Source organism: Gekko japonicus, unplaced genomic scaffold, assembly GCF_001447785.1.
Source record: "Gekko japonicus isolate JY-2015 unplaced genomic scaffold, Gekko_japonicus_V1.1 scaffold1170, whole genome shotgun sequence".
In the NCBI taxonomy this organism is placed as follows: Eukaryota; Metazoa; Chordata; class Lepidosauria; order Squamata; family Gekkonidae; genus Gekko; species Gekko japonicus.
This window is the reverse complement of record NW_015168082.1, coordinates 148,139-162,406: the sequence shown is the minus strand read 5'-3', so window position 1 is coordinate 162,406 and position 14,268 is coordinate 148,139. Positions and strand designations below refer to the sequence as shown.

The window sequence follows — 14,268 nt, the reverse complement described above, 5'->3', positions numbered from 1 at the left end:
ACCCCTGACCCTTTTGATTTCAAAACATGGCAATGCAATGCAGGGCCCCCTAACAAATGGGAATATAATGCATCTTAGGAGGTAACAGAAAGGGGATCTACCAATGGGGACACCACTAAAAGGTGTGAGCCACAATAAATGAGATGTCCACCAGATTAAGATATTCAAGATAGCATTTTCCTATGAAAGCAGCCTCCTGTCCTCTGCTTGAAATATGTGGATTCTAGCAAAACTGTGTATTTGGTTTCCTGTCTTTAAAAATTAACACAATGCTTTATTAGAATTGTTTTTCTGTTCAAACGTACAGGGAGACGAATCTGTATGTATTGTGCTTGATGTATAATGGAGTAGCAGGCAACTGGTGGCCCATGGGCCACGCTGGTCTGCAGATACCCTGGTTAGGCTACTATTTATCAATGCCCCTTTAATGCAAGTGCTGATGCAAGTGCTGATGCAAACTACTTCACAGGAGAAGAAGAAACTGAGACACTTGTGGCTTCCTATTCACAGGTTCCGTGGCGGTCCTCCCCACCCACCCCTGGACAGACATTTCAGCCTCTACCAACTGTAAGCATACTGACAACAGTATGAGAGTAAAGGGCCATTCTAGTTATGGATCCCTTTGACTGGGGAATCAACAATTCAGAGGCAGTTAAGACTTGGGTGGAAATACAATTAATCAAAAAAGTCAGGGAGTTCATTTTTTTACCGCATGAAAGATCAAGAGGATTTTTAACAATTTAGAGCATTTCATTCTAGGCAGGCCAAAAGTTAATAGAGTCCAGCTTTCATTGTTACCAGAATATCACCCCCACAAACAGAGCAAAAGAAACTGTGATATCAAACCTCCCTAATGGCAATTTTGATATTAAACATTTGGGTTCCATATACCCCTGTCATGGTCCATATCAGACAGGCCCAGAGAGTTTTTCAAAATCTGAAATGTTTCATTAATTTATCTGTTTCACCCACTTCACTATACGCTGCATCTAATCTGACTTTACAACATCAACTCCTATGAAAAAATAACCTGCCATAATCCAACCAAGAAAATATTCTAAAGCAACAAGTCTGAGTAAGAGATACAGTAAGTTCACCCACCAAAAAGAAGAGAGGGAGTCAAAAACCCTACCTGAGGGATTTCAAGACAACATTTCGGTGGAGATAATTTTTCCTTAAAACTGGTTCTGAGTAAATAGTATAGAGGACTTCTAAATGTGGGTATTGAATACCCCCCCCCCCGCAATCTTAGTTCTCTGCTTATGAGTATTTCTATAAATTGTTCTGAACATGTAAAAGCTGTTTCAGTTACAGGGGCCTGCGCTAGCAAGGGGGATCATCTATAAAGTTATAAAAAGTTATATTTTGGAATGTCATTTCTCCCTCAATATTTCCATGATGGAATGGTCTCTTTTCAGCCTACCAAACATTTTTTTAAAATGTATAAAGAACACAGACCTACATTTGGCTTTGCTTCCTATAAATCCAAAGAAAATGCTAATAATCTTATACACAAGACTTCCAAGGCATTGGCTTAAGATGACAGGGTACTTTTGTGCCTCTGGAAGATGTAATTTACTCTTTTTTTAAAAAGTTCTGTTTTTAAACAATATAAGCTTAAAGGCTCTTCAAAATGACCCCCAAAAGGTATACAAATTTATATTACAATCCTAATATCTCACCTAACGAAAAAGCAGCATATGAAGATGCGTATTTTTAAAAATTTCCCCCCACATTCAGTACTGTGCATACTGAGAGCAAAAAAACTATTTCTCCATACATTAAGCACTTAATATGAAAGTATTCTATTTAAATGCACAAAAAACAAGCGAAGCTCATTGGTGGTGGTGGTTTTTTCAAGGTTAAAGTTGCTTGTGTTGCTTCTGTGTGTCCATTTTTGCCAGTGTTTACAACATCCTAGGAAGCTAGAATTAGACTGCTCGGTCTCCAAGTCAGAAGTATATCCCCCCCCCTCCCCCTGCCTGCTCCCTCCCAAGGACAGCCACGCCGCTCCAAATCATCAAGGCCACAAAGTCGGAAGCACAGTAAAATCTAAGGAAGGGATGAAGCAGTCTTCGGAGGTGCGGAGTGGTCTGGATGGCTTCCCCACAAGCTGAGCTGCTACTGAACGGCATCCGATATGCCCGCCTCCAGAGACGTGGGGCATGTGTGTGGAGGATGGATGGTCACCACCGCGCCATGGGACACAGAGATCTGCGACATGTCTCTTCCTATGATCTCATTCACTGAAAGGGGGGGAGAAACAATAGGTCAGCATGTTTTTCCAGTTCTTGTAAGGCTTGCTCGACAGAGCTTTAAAACAAACAACCCCCCTGCATACTTATTCACGTTAAATAACATTACAACTTCAAGGTTTAAAGATTTGTAGTGCTAGTTTGTTTGTTTGTTTTTTAAAAGGAAACAAAAAACATGGAGACTAAAGTTTCTCAACAGTGTAAAACTGTAGACAGACAGTTTTGGGCATCTGCAAGTAGGATTCACCAGCTTTCCATCCATTTTTAAAACTGGCTAAGCAGATACCACTGATCTGTCCCACTAGCAGAGATGCCAGGGACAGGCCAAGGGTTTCTGGTGCCCTAGGCATGCTATGATTTTGGCACCCTCCCATTCAATAGAATGAAGTCATCCCATTGAACCTCTATTAAACAGGCAGGACATTTTTTGCTCCAGGTTGTTGGCAGCCATAGGCTTAACAGGCCAAGCATCTGGCTTCGTATAAAGCAGCACTCCCTTAACTCCGTACAGGCTTTCTGGCATGCCTCTAACTCTGGTGCCCTAGACAAACCACTAGATTTGCCTAGTGGTCAAACCAGCCTGAGACATGCATTTCTCTGGTGGAAGAAAGAGCTTACTGCATCAGGGAAAGGATCCCTTGGCCAGAGCAAGGTGTCTCTATGGAATCCAACCCTGCAAACTAAGAAGAACTCACAGAACAAGCAACAGCCTCCCTCAAGAGATGACCTTTGTTTCTTTGGATGCACCGTCAGACATGAGCCACAGAGATGCAGAGGGCCACCAAGTTCTTGGAAACAGACCCATCAAAGCATACCCCCATGATACTCCAGCAGAGCATTGCACTTCACCAGAACAGTTCTGAGCAGCAAGGCCACAAATGGTTTTTCTCTACTGCCCACCTCAAAGGAGCTTCTTACCTGCCTACTAATTATGGCTTCCAAGCTCAGCAAACTAAGCAAAGCTCAGAGGTGCTGCAGCTCCCCTGCCCCCCCTCCCCCCCCTGCTTGTCTCCGCAGTAGACTGACAGACCCAAGATTTTGAAAGCAGCAGGTCTGAATACGCCAAGATCAGGATTCAGCTTAGATCCTGCTTCTCTCCTCACGTCTTCCTTGTTTCTGTTCTGTTCAGAGAGGTTTTCTCCTCCCATTTAACTACAGGGATTATAAAGCAACATCTTGGTTTTATTCTGGAAGAATACAGTCACTTCCCATTTCATTGCACTCACAAGAAATTTGCACGTACCACTACGCAAGTACCTGACAAAGTTCACAGGCAGGGGAAAGGGAGGGAAAGCTTGCAGCATGCTCTGGTCTCTTGCCTTAAGTCTTCCTTCCAGCACTCCCCCAGCTCCAGTTTCCCCCCTTCCCTCTGATTCACAATGTGGCTGATCCGGGATGAGTTGTAGGCACCACTGGAACCTTTCCAGTTTCGGCAAGCACAAAAATTCCCAGGAAACTTGACATATAGTGATGTGTGCAAACAGCTCACTTAGACCTCTACAATCATCATTCCCATACTTACAAAACTGATCAAGTTGGTCGTTTGTTTGTTTCTTCCTTAGAAGCCAAGTCTCCACAGCCTTTCGCTACTCTAACATGGCCAGGAAGACCATGAGAACTGTGGGCCCAGCCAGCATAGAGACAAGGAATTTTCTGTGGTGGCATCTCATATTTGGAATGCCCTCCTCCTTGAGGCTTGCCTGGCTCCTACTTCACTTTCTTTTAGCCACCAGGCCAAAACACATCTTTCCCCCCGCCCCAGGCTTCTGCTTCTGTTTTATAGATATTTTTTATGCTGTCTATGTCCAATCACTTGTTTTTACTGGCTTTTTTTTTTTGATACTGTGGTTTCTAACAGTAAGCTGCCACAAGCAGGGCTCTGAAGAAGCAGCGCAGAAATATCCTAAACAAATAAATAAGGAATGTTAACACTAACACCGAGTTGCTTGCTGAGGAAATGTTATTTATACCCTTATTAAAGCACTATAAACAGAGTTTTATCAAGCAACATACAAACCAGCAATATTTTATTTTTCAGTTGTAATGGCAGCTGTCCTTGGGATACTGCAAGATATTGAACCAGCTGCTGTTCAAGTCAGCGGCTGCCACTGCTTGCTTCTGCTACATTCTTGATAAGAAATGGAAACACTGGACTCCAGCAAAGAAGATGGATCTGGAATTAGACTGCTGCTGATTTCCAGTTAGATTCTGGCACTGTATTCTGTGCTTCCATCACGAGACAGCTACTATTAACTGTTCAACGGTTTTTGGTGGGCTTTTTTCCTACAAGTTTTGCTTAACAGAAAGAGACCAACAGCATGAAGACAGAACAGTATGATGCTGCCTTTAAATTGCAGCTGGATGCAAACCTTCAGCCTGTGAAACTTGCAGGCAGGGTCTGCCCCCCTCTCTCTCACACACAGAGTAACAGCTACCATTGTCAAAGTTCCACCTCCTTTCTACCTATGCATCCTTCCCATTAATACTCTGTTCTGTGTTAGAACTGTTAGAAATTAATTAACTTGTCCTACCTCCAAAGACTTGGGCTCTTTCGAGCTTCCATATCCAGTAACGATGGAAGCATCAAAGTCTGCAGCCTGCAGTTTTCTCAGTCTTGTCTCATCTCTCTAATGGGGGGGGGGAGGAATACTGGAAAATCACTTGTTTCCCCCTGCGAATCTACACATCTGTGCTTCAATATCCCATGCGTCTATCCTAAATTGATATACAGAATATAAGTTGGCTGAACAGCTCAATAAAATGTTACGTGAAACTTACTGTTGGATTTTGTAATTTGATTTGAGTAGTTTATTAAAAAATTGTCATTAAAAATTCTTCTTTTAATGCTGTCAAAGCTGATGGCCTTAACTTGCACTTATATTGGCTTTTATCTGGTTTCTGAGACATTGGCAACCACCCCAGAAGCCTATGTTGAGAGATGGAGTACAAAAATCTCTTAAAATAATACAGGGAGATTTTGGAACATCACTGCTGGCTTTTGGTTTCTGATGCTCCAGAAGGGTTAAATCCCACTTTTTCTTCTTGTCTGAAAACATATAGGAGTGGGCACAAACTGCCTGATGAACTGAAGTTCGTCACAAATTTTGGCTGGTTCGTGGTTCACGAAGCGATGTGCGCGAACTGGAAAACCATCACAAACTTTCGCGAATTCTGATGCAGTTTGTGGTGGTTCGTCAAAAGCAGAAAGCAGGGGTTTAAAACCCTTGCTTTCTGCTATTCATGAAAAACAGCTGAGCAATGGGGGAGCTCAGCTATTTGGTTTAAATGGCCACCTGCTTTCTGTTCCCCACAGCTTTTTCACGGGGAGTAGAAAGCAGGGGTTTAAACTTCAAATGGGTCACTAACTGATAAGAACCGGGTCAGTTAGTAAACCAACCCCTCCTGGCTGAACCATGAACCGAACCACAAAAATGTGGTTCCTGCCCATCCCTATATAGGAACTCTATGAGAATTGACCGTCCACTGCATTAACCCTAACCACCACAAACCACTAGCAAGTCTTGGAAACCCCAATAGCCAAATTTTTCATTGCAAGACCAATCCACACAATTAGGAAGTACATTAACATTCACTTCTAAGTGAACTGCATTTAAAGTAGACAGATTGACTCCTTTCCGTACAAGTAATCAATGTTCATGAAAGAACACACACAGTGGTAGCTCACCTGATAAAATACTGTACTGGTAGAAGCATCAGTAAGAAAGGCCTAGAATATATTTCTGCAGGATTTTTACAGGAATTCCAAGGGATTATGTTTATATGTATTTTCAGAGGGATACTCAAGGGACAAAGTGGCTTTGAGAGGAAGGAAAGCAAAATGGGAATCCTGTTTGCATGAGCTTGAAGATTTGGAATCCCAGACTCCTTAATTACCTGCTGACCATTTAGAAATTATTTTGAGGGAGTATAGTTGTTAGCAGAACAGATGGCAAGTGACATTTGATGAAGTTGCTGGAATGAACTGCTTTGCCTTTTGATCTTTAAGGTAGAAGTATATACACAGGCAAGCTTTACAAATATTTATTTAGTTACTTTATGTGGTTAGTACATTTTATGTCACTCTTCCTGCAAGAGGCTCATATACGTCTTCCATTTTACCTTCACAACAGCCTTGTGTGGTAGCTTAGGCTGAAAAATGGTTGCAATGGTTGTAATTAATTTTGGGTTAATTAAATAATGTAAATAATTTGAGACTAATTAGATGATTATTAAATAGTTGCTATAGTTATTTACTTGAATATATTGAGTGATCAAATTAACAGAATAATTTAGTAATAGAACTGTCCAGCCAATTGATTAGGAAGATGAATTATGGTTATTGATTGATTATTGTTTAGTCATGCTGGCCACATGACCACAGAAACGTCTTCAGACAGCACTGACTCTTCAGCCTGGAAACGGAGATGAGCACCGTCCCCTAGAGTTGGATTCAACTAGCTTTCAAGCAAGGGAAATCTTTACCTTTATATGTTTAAAAAGGGGGGAAGAAAAAAAAAGTCTATCCCTGGCCTTTATTTAGGTCACTGGCCAGAGGAATCGGGGTCTATTTGGCAATCAATTATTGGAGTGGGTTGGCAGGATAGGTTAGGTAGCTGAGACCTAGCAGCACTGGGAATCGTAAACGAGTAGGGTAGCATATACTAAGGTGTTGTGTGTCAACTAGCTCAACCTAGTGGCTTGCGAAGACCACTAGAAGCGGTGACAACGGGGCAAGGGAATCCAGTGCTCCTGGGGAGGGGAAAGTACAGCGGTGGGACGAGGCACAGAGACAAGGGAAGGGGATGGAAGAAGTGGAGTGGCATGGCCCCCTTCCAGCCTACGTCCCATCCCAAGGGTTGCCGGCAATGGGGCTAGGACAAATGACCCCCCCTCTGACATTGGTGTTGTGTAATGCCAGGTCTATAAATAATAAGACCATGGTCCTCCAGGACTTTCTGCTTGAGCAGAAAGTAAACTTGGTGTGCATGACCGAGACCTGGGTGCGAAAAGGAGAGACAGTAGCTCTCTCTCAGTTGGCTCCCCCTGGGTTCTTGGTCCTCCACCAATCGTAGACTAGGGGGCAAGGGGGAGAAGTGGCTCTATTCATTCAGGAGGCTTACTCCTTAAGAGCACTCCTGCCACCTAAGATCACAGGCACAGAGTGCGCCAGTCTAGTGAGGAAAGCCGAAGAGAGTTTGGTGATTTGGCTGGTGTACCAACCTCCCAACACACCAGGCAACAGCCTGCCATCCCTGTGGGAGGCCATGTAGGGCTGGGGGATTTCAATGTCCATGCTGATGACTCGAACGCCACTCAGGCAGCAGACCTAGTGTTGTCCATGGTGACACTGGGACTCTCCCAATATGTAACAACTTCTACCCACCAGGCTGGTCACACATTCGATCTGATCTTTGCGGCAGGGGTCACTGTGGACCGGATCACTGCTGAGGCAGGGCCATGGTTGGACCACCTTGATCTGAGGGCCCATTTGAATGTTTCACTCTGACCCTGTTTGGGCAGTGTAAGGAAGACACCAAGCCGTATTTTAGCTCACACGCAGAGCCAAATGGACCCAGTGCAGCTTCAGATGGTTCTGAGGGATCCGATGTCCCCTGATGACTTGTTAGATGACCTTGTAGAGGACTGGCTTAGCTGACTTTCTGCAACCATTGACGAGATTGCTCCCTCATGACCTCTGTGCCCTCGCTCCAAGCCTGGTTCCAAGCTTGGTTCACCCAGGAGTTGCGGCTGATGAAGCGAAAGCTAAGACAACTAGAGAGACAGTGGCTGCATGCCCGCAATGAAACTACAAGAACATCTTATAGGATGTTCATGAGATCCTATGAGATGGCAGTCAAAGCTGTAAAGAAAGAGCACTATGCAGCTTTGACTGCGTCTGTGAGCCCACGCCCAGCCCAATGGTTTAGTACGATTCAGTCCATGACGACCCTGCCACAAAGCTGATCGAACGTTAGGGAATTGGATATTGGCTGTGAGGCCTCTGCACACTATTTCGCCAACAAAGTCTTGTCACTCTGCCATGACCTCCCCGTCACACTTGAGACAGCGAGCGATCGAGGCTCCATGCACGTCTTCGAGTCGGGTTATGGATCATTTCAGTCCACTCGGCCTAGAGAAAGTTGACAAATTGCTCTTAACTGTACACTCCACCTTGTCTCCTTGATCCGTGCCCATCGTGGCTAGTGAAAGCTGGTCGCGCTGGGTTTTGAGGTGCCCTAGGGGAGATTATCAACAAATCCCTCTCGGAGGGTCAGTTCCCTGGGACACTCAAGGAGGCTGTGGTCCATCCCCTCTTGAAAAACCCATCTTTGGATCTGGACACATTGGCTAACTACCAGCCAGTTTCCAACTAGCCCTATTTGGGCAAGTTAATTGAGAGGGCCATGGCAGTCGAGTTACAGAGCTTTTTGGATGACACTTCCATTCTAGACCCCTTCCAGTCCAGTTTTTGCCCGGGACATGGGATGGAGACAGTACTGGTCACCCTCATGGACAACCTCAGGAGGCATCTGGATCAAGGTGGATCGGCAGTCTGTTGTTGTTAGACCTGTCGCCAGCATTCGACATAGTCGACCATCAGCTACTGATCCACCGCCTCTCCGACTTTGGAGTTCAGGGGCTTGCCTTCCATGGGCTCGCATCCTTTATTTGGGGTTGGGGACAAAGGGTGGTGCTAGGGGAACAGCTGTTCCAAACGCATCCACTGACCTGTGGTGTGCCTCAAGGAGCGGTACTTTCCCCAATGTTGTTCAACATCTATATGTGCCCCCTTGCCCAGATTGCCTGGAGGCATGGGCTTGTGTGTCACCAATATGCAGATGACACCCAGCTCTACCTGCTGTTGGGCGGCCAGTCTGACTCTACACTGGAAGATCTGGACCGGGCATTACAAGCTGTGGCTGGTTGGCTTAGACTGAGTCAACTGAAACTGAATCCGACAAAGACAGAGGTCCTGTGCCTGAGCCAGGGTGGCCTGGGGGTAGGGCCATCCCACTTCCAACCTTCAATGGGGTGCAGCTGGTGCCAGGGTTAGGAGTCTGGGAGTGCTCCTGGATGCCTCCTTAACAGTGGAGGCCCAAGTAGCAGCCACTGCCAAGTCAGCCTTTTACCATCTTCGGCTGATCAGGCAGTTTGTTCCCTTCCTTGAATGCAACGACTTGGCAACAGTGATTCATGCGATGGTCACCTCGAGATTAGACTACTGTAATGCTCTCTACATGGGGCTGCCCTTGTCCCAAATCCGGAAACTGCAGCTGGTGCAAAATGCTGCGGCCAAGCTGTTGATGGGTCTCTCTATGCAGGAGCACATCCAGCATGTGCTGAAAGCACTGCACTGACTGTCAATAGCATACTGGATTCACTTCAAGGTGCTGGTTTTGACCTTTAAATCCCTTTATGGTCAGGGTCCGGCATACCTGATGGTCTGCCTTTCCCCATATGTTCCCCAGAGAACACTGCGTTCAGGGGTCCAAAAACGGCTGGCCCTCCCAGGCCCCAAAGATGTCAGGCTGGTGATAACCAGGGCCAGGGCCTTCTCGGTGGTGACTCTGTACTGGTGGAATGAGTGCCCGGAGATCAAGGCCCTACGGGACCTTTCACAGTTCCGCAGGGCCTGTAAGACAGAGCTCTTCCACCAGGCTTTCGATTAGGAGCTGCCTTAAATACCTAGGAGAGACAACGTGCCCTGGCTTTATCACATTCAGCCTGTCTCTCCGCATAAATTAGTTGATCAAATTGAGCTGATGTGAGAATACCATCAGGACTATCACCTAAGTAGTGGTATGGTTTAATCTAGGAATCTCTGCTCTTGCACTTTAATTGAGTAACTATTTCTGGCATCTTAGGAAAATGGATAATTGACTGGTTGTTTTATGTATGTTTTTAACTGTATTTATATATGCATTTTTATGTAAGCCGCCCTGAGCCTGCCTTGGCAGGGAGGGTGGGGTATAAATCGAATAAATAAAAAAATAAAAAGTGACTGGCTGAAGGTCACTCAGTAACTGTTATGATGTGTGGCTTTCACCTCTGATTTCCCTGTTCCTGTTCCAATGTTCTAACCCCATGCTATAACGCCTCTCTACAAATCTAATTTCAGATGGTAAAAGCCCATGTCCCAAGACAAGGGAAACTTAATATATCAAAGGGAAGAGATGGTTTCAGATGTTTATCATCATCTGAAGTAATTAATAGTAATCCCAAATGAAGGTAAGATCTGTACTTCAAATTAATGTTTTAAAATAATAAACTTATATGAAACTATTAACTCAAGAATGTCAAATGGAGTTGAAGACAGGATATTTATTTTACCTTTGGAAGGGAAACAAGGGGGGGAGCAATCTAAGTTGTCTACTTCAGATGAAGTTATGTTACTTCTACATTAAGCATGCACACAAAAAATAAATTGCAAAGCCACATCTGGAGTCTAAGGCAACTAATCCTGCCCAGAGTGTATTAAGTGACATGTTGACATGTCCATATAACTAATTAGAGAAACACTGAATCCGTGCTTGGACCATCCAAGAAGCCAAAAAGGTTTGCTTAAATGGGTTATTCAGCAGAATTCCTTAACTCTACTCCATACATTTCACTGTCTCTTCCCTTGCTGGGTGCAACCAGTCCATTTCAGTACCCACCCTCTTACTCCAGAAAAGCATTGCAGAAGAGGTGAGGAAGGCTCCTATATTACTGACCTTGAAGAGATGTTGCAAAACAGGTTAAGGAAGGAATTTGAGAGCTGCTGAAAAACTGTTCTGGGGTCACAACAATGAATAAAGGTATGCTCAGCTGATGGACTGAAAGACTGGACATGGGTTCTGAGATCCAAGTTATTATGGTTTGCTGTCTGTGTTTGGTTTTTAGCTGGTTTACGGATTTAGTTGTTGCATACTTTTAATTTTAATTTTGCTTCCCCCTTGGAAGCCAACTTTGTTGGGAGAACAGCAGGCTTAGCAGTATATTAAGAAAACAAATGACTTATGGAAACTATTCTCTTTATTCCATTTTTAGATCATGATGCCTGGGGAGCCACAAAGAGAGTTCAGAAAAGACCTTAAGGTTACTATGATAACTCTAAAGACTAACGACGAAGTAGGTTAACACAGGAGCCCAATGAACAATACTCCATGTGGCCAGACGCTGCCAAGGGCTCATAAGCTCTTACAATCCACTCCCAAAAGCCTCTTTTCCAAAGAGGGTTGCCAGCTCTGGGTTGGGAAATACTTGGAGGTTTGGAGGGCAGGGTTTGGGGGTGGAGCCTGGGGAGGGCAGGGTTTGAGGAGAGACATCAGCAGGGTATAATGCCATAGAGTCCACCCTCCAAAGCAGCCATTTTCTCCAGGGGAACAGCTCTCTGATATTCGGAGATCAACGATAATAGTGGGAGATCTCCAGATGCCACCTGGAGGTTGGCGACCCTATTTCCAACTTTTCACAAATATCCACTCAACTAACTCTTCGGTAGCACTTTACTGCAGCACTAGAGAGGAACAATGAAGTTGCTACAACTTTGCTTTCACTGCAACTTCCTTGTTTTCAACTGTTGCAAGAAGCCCTCTGACTGTGCCTGGCTTTGAATGAGTGAGAAGCATTGCTGAAGGACTGAAAGGAAGCATGTTGTAGATGGCTGTAAGAATCAATAGCTGCTGTTATCAAAAAGTTTCTGACCACAGGGAGGCATCTGGGCCACAAAAATGTCAAGCACAAATACTGGATAGGGGATACGTTTCTGGGGAGTAGTGTATGTGAAAGAGATCTTGGGGTAAGGGTGGACTGTAAACTAAGTATGAGCAGTCAGTGTGATGCAGTGGCAAAAAAGGCAAATTCAGTCTTGGGTTGTATTAAAAGGGCCATAGCATTGAAATCACAGGCCGTCATAGCCCCTCTGTATACTGCCTTGGTCAGGCCACACCTGGAGTACTATGTGCAGTTCTGTAGGCCTCACTTCAAAAAGTATGTGGACAAAATCGAGAGGGTGCAGAAGAGAGCGACGAGGATGATCAGTGGTCTGGAGACTGAGCCCTGCGAGGAAAGGTTAAGGGCCTTGGGAATGTTTAGTTAGGAGAAGAGGAGATTGAGGGGGAACATGATTGCTCTCTAGGGCTGTCATTTGGAGGAGGGCAAGGAGCTGTTCCAGTTGGCAGCAGAGGATAGGACCCGAAGCAACAGGTTTAAATTACATGCAGAAAGGTATCGGCTGGAAATCAGGAAAAACTTTTTCACGGTCAGAGTGGTTCAAAGGTGGAATCAGCTGCCTAGGGAGGTGGTTAGCTCCCCTTCACTGACAGCTTTCAAGAAGAGGCTAGACGAATATTTGTCAGAGATGCTTTAGGCTGGTCCTGCATTGGGCAGGGTGTTGGACGAGATGGTCTGTATGGCCCCTTCCAACTCTATGATTCTATGAGGTTCAGCCACGGGCTTCAGAAGGGTGCAGTTTATTATTTTGCCTGCCCACCTCAGGTGAGTAGCAACACCTTGGAGTTCTTAGTCAAATGGCGCACTGCTACAGCCAAGCAGATTTTTCATGGGTTTGTTTCATGGCAAATATTTGTACATTTGACCAGGGAAAATGCTTCAACTCAGCATAAACTGAAAAGTACTTCCTGCTTTTTGTCCAAGTCCTGGATATTCGCCACAGCTCTGACAGAGCTGGACAAATCCCACCTCCTGTGTTTAAGGCCCCTGAGAGCTCAGGAGGCTTGGAAGAAAGAGCTGTGCAACTGAGCTTGTTTGACCAAGCTCTTCCAATAACTCCAATCCAACCACATTAAAGTGCATGCCTCATCAGGTGTTCTCTGTAAGCCTCTCCCTTCATGTGACCATCAACAACCCATCCCTAGTCCTGCCCTACCTAAAGCCACATGGACTCAGAGGAGGATTTGAGAAAGTATATAAAAGGGAATTGGACAAAAAGTTTAACTCATTGGACTAGGGAACTTGGACAGAGAGGCCTTTTTATTACTACTAAAGCATGGGAGCGTCTCTGAACTGTGCCCTACAAGCTGCATAGCCCCACCAGACCTTCAAAAGGAGCCTCAAGAGCTTCTGCGCACTCCCTTGTAGCCTACAGAACTTGGACAAAAAAGTAGCTGAAACTGTGAGAAGGCAGATGAAGACACACTGCAACACCAATGTGCTTTGACAGTGAAAGGGGGAACAAACCTAACAAAATAGGAGAGGGCAGCAGAGGATGGAATGTTCCTTTCATTGTGAATCTTGTTAGATCTAATTCTCAACTAGGCTGATTGTATTTTAACTGTTTTATTTTGTTTGAGGTTGTAAATCGCCCAGAGCCCAGCTGTTGGGCTGGGCAATCAATAATAATAATAACAACAACAACAACAATAAAAATATCAACATACAACACTGTCACTTTGTGAATTGAGCAGGTGTTTTGCAAAGCTGAGGAAACCACCAGACTTGAAGAAAAATCTAAATTCTATAAACAAAACAGGGGGTAAAAACTCCAAACCCACACAAGAGATTTCTGAGCAGACTTCCCAACCAATGAAATAGAGGGCTTCTGACATTTAATTGCAAAATCTCAGCCACCTTAGAGAGGACCTGGCACACCTTAGATGTTCGCAGAACCCTAAAGGCAGATCCGTACAGTTAATTTCAGGAAGACTGAGGCAATGTTCGTTAACATTTCTTCCCCAAACCTGGGACACAAGATGTCCAAGTCAGCCATCAGCTATATGATAAAATCTTGCATCACAGAAGCCTACAAAGCTCTTCATCTTGTGATGCCCTCAGGGGTCACAGCCTATTTAGTCAGGAGCGCATCCACCAATGCAGCCTTAGCCAAAAATGCATCGGTTGAAGAGGTCTCTCGAGCAGCCACCTGGTCCTCTGTGTCAACATTCATTAGACACTATAAACTGAATATCTTCAAATCTGCAGATGCTTCATTTGGAAGGAGAGTTTTACAACACGTCATAGGAGAGGAGACTGATCTCCCACCCACGGCATAGGGTACTGCTATGTAAGTACC

At 44.8% G+C, this 14,268-nt stretch overlaps 1 protein-coding gene across 1 annotated transcript in view; it reads right to left on the bottom strand.

The window, feature by feature from the left end:
* Positions 1-16: 16 nt before the first annotated feature.
* The window catches only part of NFATC3 (nuclear factor of activated T-cells, cytoplasmic, calcineurin-dependent 3), a 77,397-nt gene continuing 63,145 nt past the window's right edge, over positions 17-14,268 (bottom strand). Inside the window, exon 10 of the mRNA XM_015414696.1 lies at positions 17-2,246. Within this exon, the coding sequence (XP_015270182.1) occupies positions 2,122-2,246 (125 nt within the window). The 3' untranslated portion in view covers positions 17-2,121. The remainder of the gene's footprint in view (positions 2,247-14,268) is intronic.